Below are 19,051 nucleotides of genomic sequence, written 5' to 3' on the forward strand. Positions count from 1 at the left end.
TGCAGAGCACTGGACTGAGCGCTTGGAAAGGACCATCGGGCAACAGAGAGGAACCATCCCTGCCCCACGCCGGACTCGCCGTCTTAACGGGGGACGGGGGGAAAATTAGGGATGGGATGAGAGGGGGATAGGATTCATTCAATCGTATCGATTGAGCGCTTACTAAATGCAAAGCACTGGACTAAGCGCTTAGAACGGACGATTGGGTAACAGAGAGGGACCATCCCTGCTCCATGGCGGGCTTCCCGTCCTAACTGGGGGGGGGGGGGATGGGATTCACTCATTCATTCAATCGTATCGATTGAGCGCTAAGTGCAGAGCACTGGACTAAGCGCTCGGAGCGGACAATCGGGCAACAGAGAAGGACCATCCCTGCCCCACGGCGGGTGGGGGGGATGGGATTCAATCAATTGTATCGACTGAGTGCTAAGTGCAGAGCACTGGGCTAAGCGCTCGGAGTGGACCACGGGGCACCAGAGAAGGCCCATCCCCGCCCTAGGGGAAGGGGATGGGATTCATTCACTCATTCGTATTGAGTGAGCGCTAAGTGCAGAGCACTGGGCTAAGCGCTCGGGATGGACCACGGGGCACCAGAGAAGGCCCATCCCGCCCTAGGGGGAGGGGATTCATTCCTTCATTTTGAGTGAGCGCTAAGAGCAGAGCACTGGGCTAAGCGCTCGGGCCGGACCACGGGGCACCAGAGAAGGACCATCCCGCCCTAGGGGGAGGGGATTCATTCAGTCATTCGTACTGATTGAGTGCTAAGTGCAAAGCACTGGGCTAAGCGCTGGGGATGGACCACGGGGCACCAGAGAAGGCCCATCCCGCCCTAGGGGGAGGGGATTCATTCCTTCATTTTGAGTGAGCGCTAAGAGCAGGGCACTGGGCTAAGCGCTCGGGCCGGACCACGGGGCCCCAGAGAAGGCCCCGGCCGGCCTAGGGGGAGGGGAGGGCGTCCGTTCCCACGTGTCCGGGCCTCGTGTGTCCCGCGGTGCGGCGGCGCCGCCCTTGGCGCACGTGTCGGGGGGCGGCGGGGACTCACCTGCGGCGGCGGCGGCGGCGGCGGGTGCGCGGGCGGCGGGCGGCGGCCCCGCGGGTAGGGCTTGGCCGGGGCCTGGTGGCAGCGGCGGGCTCGGATCTTCCCTCCTCCACCTCCTCCCGGCCCGGGCCCGGCCCCCGCCCCTCCGGAGGCCATGGCGGCCGCGACGGCGCCGGCGGGAGCGAAGGAAGGAGGGAGAGACAGAGGGCGGGAGCGCGCGCGCGCCCCCGACGCCGCCCCTCAGGCCCCCCCGCCCGCCTCTGGGCGCGCCCCCGTCTCTATGGAAACCACCCCCTCCTCCTCCTCCTCCTCCTCCGCCGCCGCCGCCGCTTCTTCTTCTTCTTCCTCCTCCTCCTCGTCGTCCGCCGCTCCGACCGCCGCCGGCCCAGGCCCCCGCGTCACCGCCCGGCGCCCCGACGCTCGGCGGCCCGCGACGCGCCCCCCCCCCCCCGCCGGAAGCCCCGCCCGCCGCCCGCGCGGGGGCCGCCGGGAGTTGGAGTCCGCAGACGCCCGCGGGGGCCCGCCGCCCGCGCGGGGGCCGCCGGGAGTTGGAGTCCGCAGACGCCCGCGCGCGGGGGCCGCCGGGAGTTGGAGTCCGCTCCCGCCCGCGCGCGGGGGCCGCCGGGAGTTGGAGTCCACACACACACACACGCCCAGAGGCCCTTCCCTTTCAATAGTATTTATTGAGCGCTTACTATGTGCAGAGCACTGTACTAAGCGCTTGGGATGAACAAGTCGGCATCAGATAGAGACGGTCCCTGCCGTTTGACGGGCTTACAGTCTAATTCGGGGGAGACGGACAGACAAGAACAATGGCACTAACCCACCCACAACCCCACACACACACCCACCCCCCTCTGTTTCCTTTTTTTTATATAATCCTAATGGTGGGGGCTTGTTAAGCGCCTGCTGGGTGCAGAGCACCGCTCCAAGCGCTGGAGGGGATGCAGGCTGCATCCCCCTTTGACAGATGAGGTCACTGAGGCTCAGAGAAGCTACTAATCCTAATGGTGGGGCTTGTTAAGCAACTGCCCGGTGCAGAGCACCGCTCTAAGCGCTGGAGGGGATGCAGGCTGCATCCCCCTTTGACAGATGAGGTCACTGAGGCTCAGAGAAGCTAGTAATCCTAATGGTGGGGCTTGTTAAGCGCCTGCTGGGTGCAGAGCACCGCTCTAAGCGCTGGAGGGGATGCAGGCTGCATCCCCCTTTGACAGATGAGGTCACTGAGGCTCAGAGAAGCTACTAATCCTAATGGTGGGGCTTGTTAAGCAACTGCCGGGTGCAGAGCACCGCTCTAAGCGCTGGAGGGGATGCAGGCTGCATCCCCCTTTGACAGATGAGGTCACTGAGGCTCAGAGAAGCTAGAAATCCTAATGGTGGGGTTTGTTAAGCGCCTGCCGGGTGCAGAGCATTGCTCTAAGCGCTGGGGGGGATGCAGGCTGCATCCCCCTTTGACAGATGAGGTCACTGAGGCTCAGAGAAGCTAGTAATCCTAATGGTGGGGCTTGTTAAGCAACTGCCGGGTGCAGAGCACCGCTCTAAGCGCTGGAGGGGATGCAGGCTGCATCCCCCTTTGACAGATGAGGTCACTGAGGCTCAGAGAAGCTAGTAATCCTAATGGTGGGGCTTGTTAAGCGCCTGCTGGGTGCAGAGCACCGCTCTAAGCGCTGGAGGGGATGCAGGCTGCATCCCCCTTTGACAGATGAGGTCACTGAGGCTCAGAGAAGCTAGAAATCCTAATGGTGGGGTTTGTTAAGCGCCTGCCGGGTGCAGAGCATTGCTCTAAGCGCTGGGGGGGATGCAGGCTGCATCCCCCTTTGACAGATGAGGTCACTGAGGCTTAGAGAAGCTCATAATCCTAATGGTGGGGTTTGTTCATTCAGTAGTATTTATTGAGCGCTTAGTACGTGCAGAGAACTGGACTAAGCGCTTGGAATGGACAATTCGGCAACAGAGAGATAACATTGCTTACTATTCATTCATTCAATAGTATTTATTGAGCGCTTACTGTGTGCAGAGCTCTGTACTTAGCGCTGGGGGAGATCCAGGGTCATCGGGTTGTCCCACGTGAGGCTCCCAGTCTTCATCCCCATTTGCCAGATGAGGGAACTGAGGCCCCGAGCAGTGAAGTGACGTGCCCGCAATCACACAGCTGACGCGTGGCAGAGGCGGGATTCGAACCCACGACCAGCTTTATGACACTGCTTAACTACGTCTCCGCCTGCCAACGGATGCGTTGGGAGGAGCAGCGTGGCTCGGGGGAAAAAGCCCGGGCTGGGGAGTCAGAGGTCAAGGGTTCAAATCCTGATTCAGCCGCTTGTCCGCTGGGTGACCGTGGGCAAGTCACCTCACTTCTCTGGGCCTCAGTGACCTCGTCTGGAAAATGGGGAAGAAGACTGGGAGCCCCAGGGGGGACAACCTGATCCCCTTGTATCCTCCCCAGCGCTTACGACAGTGCTCTGCACCTAGTAAGCGCTTAACGGTTACCACCATTATTATTATCATTCTTAACTTCTCTGAGCCTCAGTGACCTCATCTGTCAAATGGGGATGAAGACTGTGCGCACCACGTGGGGCAACCTGATCCCCTTGTATCCTCCCCAGCGCTTAGAACGGTACTTTACACATTAGTAAGCGCTTTGTGCCTCAGTGACCTCATCTGTAAAATGGGGATTAACTGGGAGCCTCACGTGGGACAACCCGATGACCCTGTATCCACCCCAGCGCTTAGAACAGTGCTCTGCACATAGTAAGGGCTTAACAGATACCGACATTGTTGCCGATTTGTTCATTCCAAGCGCTTAGTACAGTGCTCTGCACATAGTAAGCGCTCAGTAAATACTATTGAATGAACAAATGCCATTATTATTATTATTATTGGGAGACTACAGTTCGGCAACAAAGAGAGACCAACCCCACCCCACAACGGGCTCCAGGTCTAACAGGGGGGAGACAGACGTCAAGACAAGTAAACAGGCCTCACTATAAATAAATAGAATTATAGAGCTACACGTTTCTCTAAATACATATAGACGATAATGATAATGTTGGCATTTAAGCGCTTACATTATTATTATTATAATCATTCCAAGTAGAAGGGGGGACAGGGATTGATTTACTCCCCATTTTACAGTTGAAGAAACTGAGGCACAAAGAACTGAGGCTTGCCCAAGCAGCGTGGCTCAGTGGAAAGAGCACGGGATTGGGAGTCAGAGGTCATGGGTTCGAATCCCGACTCTGCCACTTGTCAGCGGTGTGACTGGGGGCGAGTCACTTTGCTTCTCTGGGCCTCAGTGACCTCATCTGTAAAATGGGGACGAAGCCTGTGAGCCTCATGTGGGACAACCTAATTACCTTGCACACCCCAGCGCTTAGAACAGTGTTCTGCACCTGGTAAGCGCTTAATAAATACCAACATTATTATTATCGTACAACAAGCAATTGGCAGAGGCCGGGATTAGAACCCAGGTCCTCCGACTCCAAAGTCTGTGCTGCTTCTCTAGACTAGCGAGCCCTCGTCTGATTGTGTCAGACTTGATTATCACGTATCCGCCCCAGCGCTTAGGACGGTGCTTGGCACATAGTGAGTGCTTAACGTATTTGCTAAAGAGGGTGAACCACTGCTATGGAGAAGTGGAGAAGCTGCGTGGCTCAGTGGAAAGACCCCGGGCTTGGGAAATAGTAATTATGGTATTTGTTAAGCGCTTACTAGATGCAGGACACTGTTCTAAGCGCTGGGGTGGATACAGGGTAATCAGATTGTCCCTCGTGGGGCTCACATTTTTTAATCCCCATTTTTCCAGAGGAGGTAACTGAGGCACAGAGAAGTGAAGTGACTTGCCCAAGGTCACACAGCAGACGAGTGGCGGAGCCGGGATTAGAACCCACGACCTCTGACTCCCAAGCCCGGGCTCTTTCCACTAAGCCACGCTGCTTCGTGGGTTCTAATCCTGCCCCACCACCGTGTCAGCTCTGTGACTCTGGGCAAGTTACTTCACTTCTCTGCAGCTCCGTGACCTCATCTGTAAAATGGGGATGAAGACTGTGAGCCTCATGTGGGACAACCTGATTCCCCCGTATCTCCCCCAGCGCTTAGAACAGTGCTCTGCACCCGGTAAGCGCTTAACAAATACCATTTTTATCATTATTATGTAGCACATCAGCCTGCTGGGCTGTGCGGAGAGAAGAGGCAGAGATTGCCCAGCCTCATTCTAAACCTAGTCCAGTGCCCTGCACATAGTTAACGCTCAATAAATACTATTGAATGAATGAACCTCCCGCCCAAGCCCCAGTCCTCATCAACAGTATTTATTGAGCGCTTACTAGGGGCAGAGCACCATACTAAGCGCTCGGGCGAGTAAAATACCACCGAGTTGGCTCTCACGTTCCCTGCCCCCAACAAGCTTAGAGTCGAGTCACTGCATTTGTTTTTGTCCGTCTCCCCCGATTAGACTGTAAGCCCGTCGGTGGGCAGGGATCGTCTCTATCTGTTGCCGATTTGTACACTCCAAGCGCTTAGTACAGTGCTCTGCACATAGTAAGCGCTCAATAAATACTATTCAATGAATGAATTGCATTTACTGAGCTGGCTGCCACCAGTATTTACTGAGCGTCTCCGGGGTAAAGAGCGCTCTAAGCTCCATGAGAGCAGGGATCGAATCTTCTAACTCTCCCAGGGATTTAATAATAATAATAATGCTAATCATGTTGGTATTTGTTAAGCGCTTACTATGTGCAGAGCGCTGTTCTAAGCGCTGGGGGAGATACGGGGTCATCAGGTTGTCCCATGTGAGGCTCACAATCTGAATCCCCATTTTACAGATGAGGTAACTGAGGCCCAGAGAAGTTAAGTGACTTGCCCACAGTCACACAGCTGACGAGTGGCAGAGCCGGGATAATAATGTTGGTATTTGTTAAGCATTTACTGTGTGCAGAGCACTGTTCTAAACCCTGGGGTAGATACGGGGTAATCAGGTTGTCCCTCGTGAGGCTCACAATCTTAATCCCCATTTTACAGATGAGGTAGCTGAGGCACAGAGAAGTTAAGTGACTTGTCCACAGTCACACAGCTGAAGAGTTGGCAGAGCCGGGATTAGAACCCAGGTCCCCTGACTCCCAAACCCGTGTTCTTTCCACTAAATTTCCACTCTAACAGGCGTGACATAGACCAAGGTCCTCTCCCTTGAGAGAGCACCTTAGAAGGGGTGATTTTGATCTGGTTTTTGAGTTGGGGTTCACTTGCTCCTCACCTGACTGCTCCTTTCGCCCTTCTCCTCACCCTATCTCATTTAGATACTAAATAACCCTCCCCTCTAACCCACTGACCAACTTCCATTGTGTGTTCCACCATTTCACGGATGTATTAATTGATTTTCACTCCAAGTGAACAGGAGCAGCTCTTCACCGGGTACAGATTTCTTAGCATGCACACAGATGCACCCGCCGTCATCTGAGGAAAATTATGGCACTTCATCTAAACCCAATCTAAAAGCTGAAGGAAATAATTTCCTAAACCCTACATCCCATTCCTGGAAAACTCTAGGCAGGAGAAGGAAAAAAAAAATCTTATCGATTGAAATGTGGAAAGCGTAAGAGCTCCCATCCACTTGGCCTATTCCAGCAACAGAGTAACCCACCTCTCCGCTTCATCATCAATCGATCAATCGACGGTATTTACTGAGCATTTACTACACGCAGAACACTGTACTAAGCACTGGGGAGAGTACGCTACAACAGAATTTGCAGACACGTTCTCTGTCCGCTCCTAGAGGGGCCTTATTTACTTCTCTAGACTGTAAACTCGTTGTGGGCAGGGAAAGGGCCTGTCAGAACTGTTGTACTCTCCCGACCGCTTAGTAGAGTGCTGTGGATCTCCAGCGATTCCACTTGCCAGCAGAATCGCCATAAGAGACAGTAAGAGGGGACAAAAGCTCTCAGGAAGTCACTTCCATGCTTCCCATTAGCATCCCTTTGCAACTGTCTGTTAAGAGCGGAGGGGGAGATTTTGGCCCACTCGGATCTTGGATTCATTTGAATTGGTTTCTTTTGTAGGTCTCCTTGATCTATGCTGCCTGGGTTCCTTCCCGGATGAAAGAACCGTCCAATCGATGCTTATCTGCCGGGCGTGAAAGGGTCCCTCGAAATCATCGCAGGCTGGATGCCAAGGCAGTTGGGAAGAGTGGATACCAGTGGTTCAACTGAAGGCAAGGAGAGGCTGGTGCAGAGGATGGTGAGTAGGAGAGGGGTGGGGCAATGGATGGAAGTCGGCTGTACGCCTGTATATTCGCAGGTACGTCACGATGAAATAGCCGAATGATTGACTATACAAAGAAATACGCATAGGTATCTACATTCGGAGGTGAGGATATAAAACGCCAAAGAGCCAAGGGTGGCTGTCACGTTGGCGTGACACAGGTGTTGGGAATTTGTCGGTTTTATCCCTGACAAGGTAAAACCGGCTCTGGGTTCTGCAAGCGATGGGGATTTGGATTAGTTCAGGAGGGAGAAGCGTATTTTGCAGGCTTGGTGGGAAAATAAGTGATGGGGATTTGGATTAGTTCAGGAGGGAGAAGCATATTCTGCAGGCTCGGTGGGAAAATAAGAAGTCCTACTGATCCTCACTTATCTTGGAAATAAGAAGTCCTACTGTTCCTCATTTATCTTGGAACGGTACGGTTGAGACAGCCACAAAGTAGGATAATCACGACGACTGTATTTGTTAAGCGCAGTATTATGAGGATGATGATATTTGCTAAGCGCTTACTATGTGTCAAGCGCTCTTCTGAGTACCGGTACTGTTCTAACCACTGGGGTGGATACGGGGTCACAGTCCCTCTTCTCTACGGACTCACAGTCTAAAGGGCAGGGGCAGCAAGTATTTCATGCTCATTTTATCAATGAGGGGATCGAGGTCCAGAGAAGTTAAGTGATTTGCCCAAGGTCAGACAGCAGGCACTTGGTGGAGCCGGGATTAAACCAATGATTATAAAACAGTGACAAGAACTCAGCTAAACCTGCTAGCCATGGAAGAAGAAGAATCATTATAAATGACGATGACAGTGTTTGTCTAGTGCCAAGCACTGTTCTAAGCGCTGGGGTAGATCAGCTTGTTCCACACGGGGTTCAGAGTCTTAATCTGGAAGTTGGGTCAGGTGACCCCAGACAGGTCAAAGTCACAGGTAGCTAAAACTAATTCTAGCCCACAAGCCTTGATTACATTCAAACACCCTTTTATGCACACCATCAGTCATTAAGAAATGTAATTAGTCCCACAAGGCAACACACCATTATGACCCAAACAAAGCAATACATAGCTTCCCTCACCTTTTTTCTGACTCAAAACTAGAAGAAAAGCCATAAAGGTAACTGCTTGGCACATAGTAAGCGCTTAACAAATGCCGTCATTATTAATGATGGCATTTGTTAAGCTCTATGTGCAAAGCACTGTTCTAATAATAATGTTGGTATTTGTTAAGCGCTTACTATGTGCAGAGCACTGTTCTAAGTGCTGGGGGAGATACAGAGTAATCAGGTTGTCCCACGTGAGGCTCCCAGTTAATCCCCATTTTACAGATGAGGTCACTGAGGCACAGAGAAGTGAAGTGACTTGCCCACAGTCACACAGCTGACAAGTGGCAGAGCCGGGAGTCGTTTGACCTCTGACTCCCATGCCCGGGCTCTTTCCACTGAGCCACGCTGCTTCCCAGGACCCGCTTATTAGTACCAGCGCGGGCCTGAGAGTCGTGGCTCTGCCGCTTGTCTGCTGTGTGACCCTGGGCAAGTCACTTCACTTCTCCGGGCCTCAGTTCCCTCACCTGTAAAATGGGGACCAAGACTGCGAGCCCCGTGTGGGACACGGACTGTGTCCAACCCGACTAGCTTGTATCTACCCCGGTGCTTAGTACGGTGCCTGGCACATGGCAAGACTTAATCAATACCACCATAACTATCATTCATTATTAGTAGTAGAGGTGGCTGAATTTATTGAGTGCCCGCTGGGTAAAACAAGCTGCACTTTCATGGTTGAGAAGTACAAAACTGGCAAGGGACACGTTCCCGGCCCCCAAGGAGCTTACTGTCTTCCAACAGGTCATCACATGGCTCGACGAGCGGACAGACCCCGCTCTTCTGGGGATCGACTAAAACCCACTTCTCATCCACCTCCCCGCCCAGAAGAACCACATGACCGGGAAGACGCTCACCTCCATCTCTCCCAAGACGGAGCAAAGACCCCCTCGCAGCCCCCGTTTAACATCATCCGGCGCCCATCTGGCCAGCGGGCAGCCCCAGGGGTGAGAACAGAACATACGCAACTCTGGGGAGGAAATAATTGGGTAGCAGGAGAGGAAGTCATTATATATCGGCTCCTGATGGTAGCTGTTAGGTATCAACCACCAAAACCTCCAGGCATTGCCTAATGGGAAGCCTGCAGGGGGCTTGGAGGCGATCGATCGATCCGAGAAGCAGTGCGGTCTAGTGGATAGCGCACGGGCTGGGGAGTCAGAAGGAGCTGGGTTCTAATCCCAGTTCTGCCGGCTCTCTGCTGTGTGACCTTGGACGAGACTCTTCACTCCTCTGTGCCTCGGTTCCCTCATCTGTAAAACGGGGATTAAGACTCTGAGCCCCACATGGGACAACCTGATTACCTTGCATCTACCCCAGCGCTTAGAACAGTGTGTGGCACATACTAAGAGCTTAACAAATACCATCATTATTATTAAGATTAATCCATACCCCACATGGGGCTCACAGCTTTAATCCCCATTTTACAGATGAGGGAACTGAGGCACAGAGAAGTAAAGTGACTTGCCCAGGGTCACGCAGCAGACCAGTGGAGCCGGGATTAGAACCCAGCTCCTCCTACTCCCAGGCCCGTGCTCTATCCACTAGACCACACTGCTTCTCAGATTGATTGATTGCCTCCAAGCCCCCTGCAAGCTTCCTACGAAGCAAAGCCTGGCTTTGGAGTCAGAGGTCATGAGTTCGAATCCCAGCTCTGCCACTTAGCTGTGTGACTGTGGGCAAGTCACTTAACCTCTCTGTGCCTCAGTTACCTCATCTATAAAATGGGGATTAAGACCGTGAGCCCCATGTGGGACAACCTGATTCCACTGTGTCTACCCCAGCGCTTAGAACAGTGCTCTGCACATAGTAAGCGCTTAACAAATGCTAACATTATTATTATTATTATTATTATTATTAAGTCCTCTGATTCCAGCTCCGTGCTCTTTCTAAGAGGCCACAGTGTCGGTGAGGAGAGCAGACGCTTTTCACCCCACTGCTGCTGAGGAAACTGAAAGAAAGAGAAAAGTCTGACTCGGGGAGTACGCCGGATTTATAGACAGATCGGAGGGTTTTAGTCTAACTTGAAAGTAAAGGAGGGATAGGGAAGGGCATTACACGGAAGAGAGGACAGCGAGGAAGATCAAGAAATTTAAAGGTCAAAACTCACGGGCCTCAATCCTGCTCCCTGAAAGACCCTCTCCCGGTTAAACGACCCTCGACCCCAAACTCACCGCTCACATTTCCCCCACTCCAATTCTCAGGCTAAGTCAGACCACCTTCCCGGGCCCCCACCACAGCGAGGCGAAAGCAGGGGAAGATGAGTCAGTTCTGCTCTTGGACCTTAGAGTATTGTTTACCAAGACCATAAATAATGAAGAGCCCAGTAAGTAATCTAATGCTCCAAGCGCCTCACTATTACCAACTGGTGATTTCGTTGCAATTTAGAACTGTAGGGACTTTGCACGTCTAAATCCCTTATTCCCCTAACCCTGCCTTAGGTTGGTTGATTATGCCGTGCGAACGTTTTTTGTTACGGTTTCTGAATACTATCTGTTAAAACTTGTCAAGGATACTAGATGGGTTTCACCTCGCACACACTTTTAATTCCAACCTTTCCCTCCCCCGCCCCTCCCCAACCCGGTAGCTGATTTATTTAAAAGCAGCCTTCAACCCATCTGCTCCTACTCCTTGGTCCAACCCCTGAGGTGGGGGAAAAGTGCTGAATTGGTGGCCTCTTAATCATCTGGGAGGAAACAATCTGCAAATGTTCAGCTTGTGCTTTCTCTGAGGGATGAAGCCAAAAAAAGCAGATGCTGAAGTTAAGGAAGAAACGCTTCGCTTCCAGTGGAGGGCTCAGAAAATGACTCACAGATCAATCGTATCGGCTCATCAGCTCAAATGTAAAGTAACAACTGTGGTATTTAAGCACTTACTATGTACCAAGCACTGTGCTAAGCGCTGGGGTAGATTCAGGGTAATCAGGCTGTCCCACGTGGGGCTCACATTTTTAATCCCCCTTTTACAGATGAGGTACAGAGGCATAGAGAAATGAAATGACTTGCCCAAGATCACACAGCAGACAAGTGGTGGAGGCAGGATTAGAACCCACAACCTCTGACTCCCAAGTCCGTGCTCTTTCCACTAAGCCATGAAAGGCCTCAGGAACATATTTGGAGGGAGAATTTGGGGGGGGGGGGGCGGGAGGGGGACTTCCAATTACCTCAATGTAATTTGAGGCAGAGATCGGGGTTCTGATCCTGCCTCCGCCTTTCGCCGGCTGAGTGACCTTGGAAAAGTCACTTCGCTAGGCCCTCAGTTTCCCCATCTCTAAAATGGGTATTTCAAATGTGTTCTCCCTTCTTCTTAGGCTGTGAGCCCCATATGTCCCCCCCACCACCCAACCCACCACCAAGTACGGTGCTTGACACATAGAAAGCGCTTAACTGGTATGACAATTACTATCATGGGTCTAGGAGTGTGTGGAAAGGACTCTTGTCCATCCCTCCCTGCTCCTTTCTTCCCCTCTACCTCCCATCTCTCCTTCTCCACCCACCCCACCAAGACGTGGGGACAAGGCAGACTCAACTGCTCAGTTTGTGCACCTCTGGGATTCCCTAGGCCGAGGCCCCGGCTGTTATTTTAGGGCGCAGCCTCCCTGGCCCTAGTCCTGAGGAACTAACTTGAAAATTCCTCTGGCACTTCGTTCCACTTCTCTGGCATTTCATCCCATCCCTGGCAGCCATTTCCTCCCCCTCCCCGCCTTTCAGAACCTTCGCTCACAACCAAGTCGGTCACCGAGCCTTTTGGTAACAACAAATAACTTATTTATAGGAGGAACTAGGTCTCAGTGAGTCTCCCTGTAGTAACTTCCTCTGTTCCTTGTCGTTTCTGGCTCCCAGCACTTCCTGCCCCTCTCTGAGACTTTCTCTCTCAAAGGTACAGTTTTCTCACGCCTCCCTCGGTCGGTCAGTCGGTCGTATTTATTGAGCGCTTTACTGTGTGCAGAGCGCTGTACTGAGCGCTCGGGGGAGTAGAATACAACAATAGACACATTCTCAGTCCACTACGAGTTTACGGTCTAGAGGGGGATATAATAAATAATAAATAATTAGAAATAATAAGTAAATCCTCCCCCCCAGCACCCATTATTGCCATGGCGACTCCTGTGAGGGGACGACATAACAGCGTGCAGCCTGGGGCTCAGTCCCTAATAATGATGATTGTGGTATTTGTTAAGTGCTTGCTATGTGCCAAACACTGTAGTAAGCGCTACGGTGAATACAGGCAAATCGGGTAGGTTTGGGTACCCGCTGTCCCACCTGGGGCTCACAGTCGCAATCCCCCTTTTACAGATGAGGTAACTGAGGCCCAGAGACGTGAAGTGACTTACCCAAGGTCACGCAGCAGACCAGTGGTGGAGTGGGGATTAGAACCCATGACCTTCTGACTCCCAGGCCCAGACTCTATCCACGACACCATGCTGTTTATATCCACCCCTGTGCTTAGTACAGGGCCTGGCACATAGTAAGCACTTAAATACCACAATTATTATGTGCTGGAAAATTTAAAGATCTCTCCTGGAATAATGATGGCTGCTAAGACGCAATTCCTCGCATTTTCACGTCATTCCAAAAGAGATTAGAAGTGCTCAGTCAAACCCCTATTTTTATCAGTGGTCGTTGAGGGAGCGGGGAAGGGGAGCCTAACCCGTGATTTATAAGACACAGGGGGCTACTCCGATTGGAGTGGGGCTACCAAGAGCCACCGGCTGTGATTGTTGAGGTTTATAAATCAGTCCAGTTTTGCCCTCGTGACTCAGTGGCGCATCAGTTGCTATTATCCCATCATCACAATGCTGCTCCAGTAATAACAGGAGGGGTGGGTTTAGCTGGTGATTTATATGACACATGGGGCTACTTCCATTGAAGTGATGCTACCAAGAACCACCCACTGGGATGATTGTCGATGTTTTTAAATCGGACCGTCTCGCCCAGATGACCGGGTGGTGCGTCAAGAGTTATTATTACATCATCGCAACGCTGCCCCAGTAATAACCGGGAGGAAGGAGGCAGGGCGGGGAGAGGCAGGGCCGGAAATCCGAAGGGACGCAAACAGGTCCCAGGACGCGCTTGGAAACCTGACCTTCTGTGGAAGCTTGCTTCCCCGGAGAACTTAAGTTTAGGTTCCATTAAGCATCGTGAGATTCACGTAACATTCTTCTCCTCGGTGAAATAATAATAATAATGGCATTTGATAAGCGCTATGTACCAAGCACTGCTCTAAGCGCTGGTAGATACAGGGTAATCAGGTTGTCCCACTTGGGGCTCACATTTTTAATCCCCATTTTACAGATGAGGTAACTGAGGCACAGAGAAGTTAAGTGATGTGCCCAAGGTCACACAGCAGACAAGTGGAAGAATGGGGATTGGAACCCAGGACCTTCTGGCTCCTAGCCCAGGTTCTTTCCACTAAAGCACGCTGCTTCTCTAGTAGTGAAACACACTACTAGACCTCTAAAGAACAGCACCACGTTATGAGCAGTGCAGTATATCAAATTTCGATACTCCATTTATTCTCCGGTTTATTACCTGTAAGCCAAATCCGTTTTGCTGACCCAAGTCCCTTTGATTTCTCTGGTCCCGCTCACCCCTTCAAACTACACCACGGCCCAGCTGGTCTCCAAAGCCTTTTGCAAAGAGCAACTAATTAATCCCCAAGACGCTCCTCGTGACGTGATCGCTCTTCCTTTCCCTCCGTTTTGCTTTTTCAGGGTTGACGCTAAGAAGAGCAGCTGTCTGGTTTTCGGCTGGCTTGTCCATTATGGTCCCAGCTACTTTTAAATCCTTCCTTTTTTTTTTTAACCTCCTTTTTGGCACCTCGAGTTCCACAGCTTGCATGCTCCACCTGACTTCTCAATCACTCAGATGTATTTAGTGTTTAGTGTGGTCGGTGCACTCGGGAGAGTGTAATATAACGGCGTTGGTAAGCCCTTCCCTGCCCACAGGATTAGTTTACAAATCTCGAGGAGTCCTCCCATCAGGATTTGGGAGAATTCATTCGATTGTATTTATTGAGCGCTTACTGTGTGCAGAGCACTGTACTAAGCGCTTAGGAAATACGCAAAGACTCCAGAGCAATTGGGAGTTCAAAGTGCCCTGGCAGGGAACCAGCTCTAGGTTTGGGTGAACTCAACAATGGAGGCTATAATAGTAAGCATAATTATGATTACGTGCCAAGCACTGTTCTAAACACTGGGGTTCATGTTAATCAGATTGGACACAGTCCCTTACACAAGGCTTACAGTCTCACACTAGGAGGGAGTAGGATTTAGTCCACATTTTACAGAGTCCTCTAGACCGTAAACTCGTTATGGACAGGAAAAGTGCCTGCTAATCCTGTTGTACTGTACTCTCCCAAGCGGTTAGTACAGTGCTCTGCACCTCGTAAGCGCTCAATAAATATAACTGATTGATGGATTAGGTAACTGAGGCACAGAGAAGTTCAACGATTTGTCCAAGTCACACGGCAGGCACACGGCAGAGTCAGGACTAGAACCCAGGTCCTCTGACTCCCAGACCCGTGCTCTTTCCACTAGGCTAAGCTACTTCCCTTATGAAACATGACATTATCTTACGGTGTCGTCTAATCAAGAATCAGAGAGAAACTTCGCTAGCCACCAGAGTCCCCGAGGAGGGTTACTAACAATAATGTTGGTATTTGTTAAGCGCTTACTATGTGCCGAGCACTGTTCTAAGTGCTGGGGTAGACACAGGGGAATCAGGTTGTCCCACGTGGGGCTCACAGTCTTAATCCCCATTTTACAGATGAGGGAATTGAGGCACAGAGAAGTTAAGTGACTTGCCCACAGTCACACAGCTGACAAGTGGCAGAGCTGGGATTCGAACTCATGAGCCCTGACTCCAAAGCCCGTGCTCTTTCCACTGCGCCACGCTGCTTCTCTAAGGGACTAAAGGGGTAGGTAGGGATACTAAGGGACTAAGGGACTAAGGGGTACTAAGGGACTAAAGGGGTAGGTAGCCCAAGAGCTTGCGAAAGTACAACCAAAACCCAAGACACTTTCTCTGCTCACAAGGAGCCTACACTCTACCTGGGGAAACAGACACGAAATCATTGAACAATCGAGTGTTCGGTTATATAGACACAACTCCCCAGTAGGTGAAGATGGGGGTAAATCAAGGCTTAAATACTAGAGGTAGTTGATTTAAGCAAAGGTCAGAGGACCTGGGGCTATCGAAATGGGGATGAAAGAGATTTTGGACCCTTAGACACGGAAATCTGGTTTTCTATCCCCAAAGTGCAACTCCGACAGTGACAATCAGGTGTTTCTGCAGGCCAGGAGTTGCTGCGGGGGGGAACCTGTGACTCCAGCCACCAAACCCTCAATGATGATGACGATGATAATAATTTTAAAAAGTAGTAATTATAATTATTGTGGTATTTAAGCGCTAAGTGCCAGGCACTCTACTAAGTGGTGGGGTGGCTACAAACAAATCAGGGTTCACATGGGGCTCACCATTCTTAATCCCCATTTTACAGGTGAGTTAACCGAAGCACCGAGAAGTTAGGTGACTTGCCGAGGGTCAGACAGCCGACAAGTGACGGAGCCGGGATTAGAAGCCCGGTCCTTTTGACTCCCAGGTCTGTGCCACTACTAGGTCACGTTGCTTCTCGTTGGTCCGGTTGCTGGTTTTGCAGGCTCCTTCTTTTCTCCTCTTGTTCCTTGCCTTTTGGAAATCCCTCTGTTCACTGCTCTGTGGGACAGAGAGTGGTGATGAGGAGGGAGGGGAAATGTGATGATCCCACTTGGCTTCATTACAAGTGGATAAGAGGTGAAAATCATTTGCTAAATTTAAGATTCTTGTAGCTGATCTGTGGGTTGCATTCGAGGCTTTTTACTGCAGACGCCGTGAAGGAGCTGTTAACGGCATCCAGGCTCTCTGATTAGCCTGTTACCATTAGGGGAGTGGGCTACTACAGAAAATCTGCTATAGGTTGGTTTACAGTCTGGGCCCAGGGGCAGTAGGTGGGCCTGGGGCGGGTGGTGAGGACCTGGTGAGAAAGAGAGAGGAGGAGGAAGAGGAGGGACAAAAAAGGGTGAAGCGGCTCCCAAACGTGGGGTGGTTTGGGTGTGAGGTTCCTCCCTCTCAGATTCTGGCCTCTTGTGGGACAGGGACTGTGTCTGATCTAACTGAGTTGCGTCAAGCACTTAATAAATACCATCACCACTGACATCATCATTATTAAATGCTCAAGATGCCTAGATGACTTAGTAAGCGCTCAGTAAATACCATCGTCGGTAATAACTTACCAGGAGTTTGGGAGTGAAAGAGTCAAATCCTCCAGACCATTTTTCTCTGCCTCTTCAAAGCCCTCCTGTAGAGCCCCTTACTCCAGCAGGAGAAGCAGCGTGGCCTAGCGGATAGAGCACGGACCTGGGAGTCAGAAGGACTCGGGTTCTAGTCCCGGATCCACCGCCTGTCTGCTGTGTGATCTTGGGTACATCACTTAACTCCTCTGTGCCTCAGTTACCTCATCTGCAAAATGGGGGTTAATACTCTGAGTCCCTGTGGGTACTTGGACTGTGTCCAAACTGATTAGCTTGTATCTACCCCAGAGCCTGGCACATAGACTGTGAGCCCACTGTTGGGTAGGGATTGTCTCTATTTGTCGCCGAACCGTACTTTCCAAGCGCTCGGCACAGTGCTCGGCACGCAGTAAGCGCTCAATAAATACGATCGAATGAATGAATTTAACAAATGCCATTAAAAAAACCCTTCCCTGGCTCATTTCCACCACCCCTGGTCATGCCAACGCTTACATAACAGTCATTAGCCCTGGTTCCCCATCCCTAACCTGGACCTTCAGCCTTATTCATCCCGGTCTCTGACAAGTTTCCCATCAGGACCGAAAAGTCCCAAGATGGTGATTGTCTGACCTGTTCGCATCGAAGCCAAAAGTACCCCCTGCCCCAAATCCCTGACCCCCGTTTTGAAGGTATTTGTTAAGAGCTATATGACAAGCACTATTCCATAAATACAGGTTTATCAAGTTAGACACAGTCCCTGTCCCACATGGAGCTCAGAGTTTACGTAGGAGTAGGATTTAATCCCCATTTTACCGTGACTTGCCCACGGTCGCCCAGCAGACAAGTGGTAGAGCTGGGTTTAGGACCTAAGTCCTTCTGACTCCCAGGCTTGTGCTCTATCTACTAGGCCACACTGCTTCTCCTTCCCATGGGGCTCCCCTGGGAAGGCATTCTTTAGAACAGTGACTCCCAACCAGTGCCTCACTAAGAGTAATAATAATAATATTTAAGCACTTACTCTGTGCCAAGCACTGTTCTAAGCCCTGGGGTAGTTACAAGATAATCAGGTGGGACAGTTCCTGCCCCCATAGGGGACTCACATTCTTAATCCTCATTTTACGGACGAGGTCACTGAGGCACAGAGAAGTTAAAGTGGCTTGCCCAAGGTCGCGTAGCAGACACGACGTGGCAGAGCCGGTATTGGATCCCACATCTTCTGACTTGCATCTGTCCGTTCATCCCCGAGGTCCAAATCTGGCACTTGGGGCCTCCTGTAGCACCCGGCCTCTCGTCGTCTCCTGCCGCCAGTCGCACGGCTTGGAAGCGGCTCCCGTGTTCAGAGGGGCCTTTGAGGGGACCGCGATGAACCTGAGGCAAAGAGGGGGTCAGGAGCCTCCCCGGAGAGGAATCTAGGGCCGTGCATGCTTTTGACGCACCAGCGTGACAAAATAGGCATCGAAAACTGGGATGGCAACGGAGCATCTGATCTTCACGTGGGCCCCGGGGGATCCGTCTCTCCTCACTGGAAGAAGCCTCTAGTTTCCAAGGCGCTCCCTGTTCTGAGAAGGGAGAACCGGCTTCTTTCTCTACGGACACTCCGGAGAGGGGCCCTGGACGTCTTCACGTGACTTTCCTGAACTCGAGGGGACTTTGGTCAGTCGCCTTCTCTAAAATATGGCCGGTCCGAACTTAGAGCTTCAATCGCCAGTGACTCCTGTTCCCACCCACCTCGGCTTCCTCACCCCGGGATCGACTTTCTGGCCCGCACCACCCTCTCACCCCGATCGTTGGCTTCTTGTCCCGCGTTGATGGGGGCTTGTCTCTGAGTGGACACTCTGCCCCCCCTCAACCGCCGGCCGGTGACCGTTCTGGCCCAGGAGCCGGGCCGGGGCAGGTCGAGCTGCCTAGATGAGCAGAGGCCGAAGCCGGTTTTCAAGCCTCTGAGGGAGCGTAGCACGTGCTCAGAATAACTAGGCTTCACTTCGGCTCCCGGCTCCGTCACTAAAACCTGGGACAATTCTCTCCTCTTGCCGATCCTCTCTGCACTGAGCGGGTCTTGGGTAGGTGCTATGGGGGAAAAAAAATGTTCGCGGTTATTAAAACGGCGGCGTTTGCGCTAAGACGATTAAAACATTTCATTTGATCTGATTTTATCCTAAATCTTCTCCAGCACTTAGTCAGTGCTTGGCACATAGCAAGCATTGAACACATTTCCTTTATATTATTATTGTATTGAGTAGAAGGAAGAAAGAACTAGCCCTACGCTTTGCAAAGGAATAAATTAAGCACCCTAATAAACCCACAGTTGGATAAAAACTTTTATGAAGTTTGTCATCTCCTGATTAGGTAACGCCCCATAGTGTTGATAATATTTGTTAAGCGCTTAATATGCGTCAAGCACTG

The 19,051-nt window shown here is 51.5% G+C and overlaps 1 protein-coding gene and 1 long non-coding RNA gene across 2 annotated transcripts in view; one reads left to right on the plus strand and one right to left on the minus strand.

Moving 5' to 3' along the window:
- NUP153 (nucleoporin 153) overlaps positions 1–1,242 on the minus strand; it is a 57,356-nt gene extending 56,114 nt beyond the window's left edge. The window contains exon 1 of the mRNA XM_029053217.2: positions 1,073–1,242. Within this exon, the coding sequence (XP_028909050.1) occupies positions 1,073–1,195 (123 nt within the window). The 5' untranslated portion in view covers positions 1,196–1,242. The remainder of the gene's footprint in view (positions 1–1,072) is intronic.
- Positions 1,243–7,090: 5,848 nt separating this feature from the next.
- On the plus strand, positions 7,091–18,769 carry LOC114807335. The gene is made up of 3 exons (XR_003755377.1): positions 7,091–7,267; positions 9,127–9,329; positions 17,895–18,769. It is a non-coding gene; the product is annotated as an uncharacterized LOC114807335 (long non-coding RNA).
- Positions 18,770–19,051: the final 282 nt, after the last annotated feature.

This window comes from Ornithorhynchus anatinus, chromosome X2, assembly GCF_004115215.2.
Source record: "Ornithorhynchus anatinus isolate Pmale09 chromosome X2, mOrnAna1.pri.v4, whole genome shotgun sequence".
NCBI classification, from domain to species: domain Eukaryota; kingdom Metazoa; phylum Chordata; class Mammalia; order Monotremata; family Ornithorhynchidae; genus Ornithorhynchus; species Ornithorhynchus anatinus.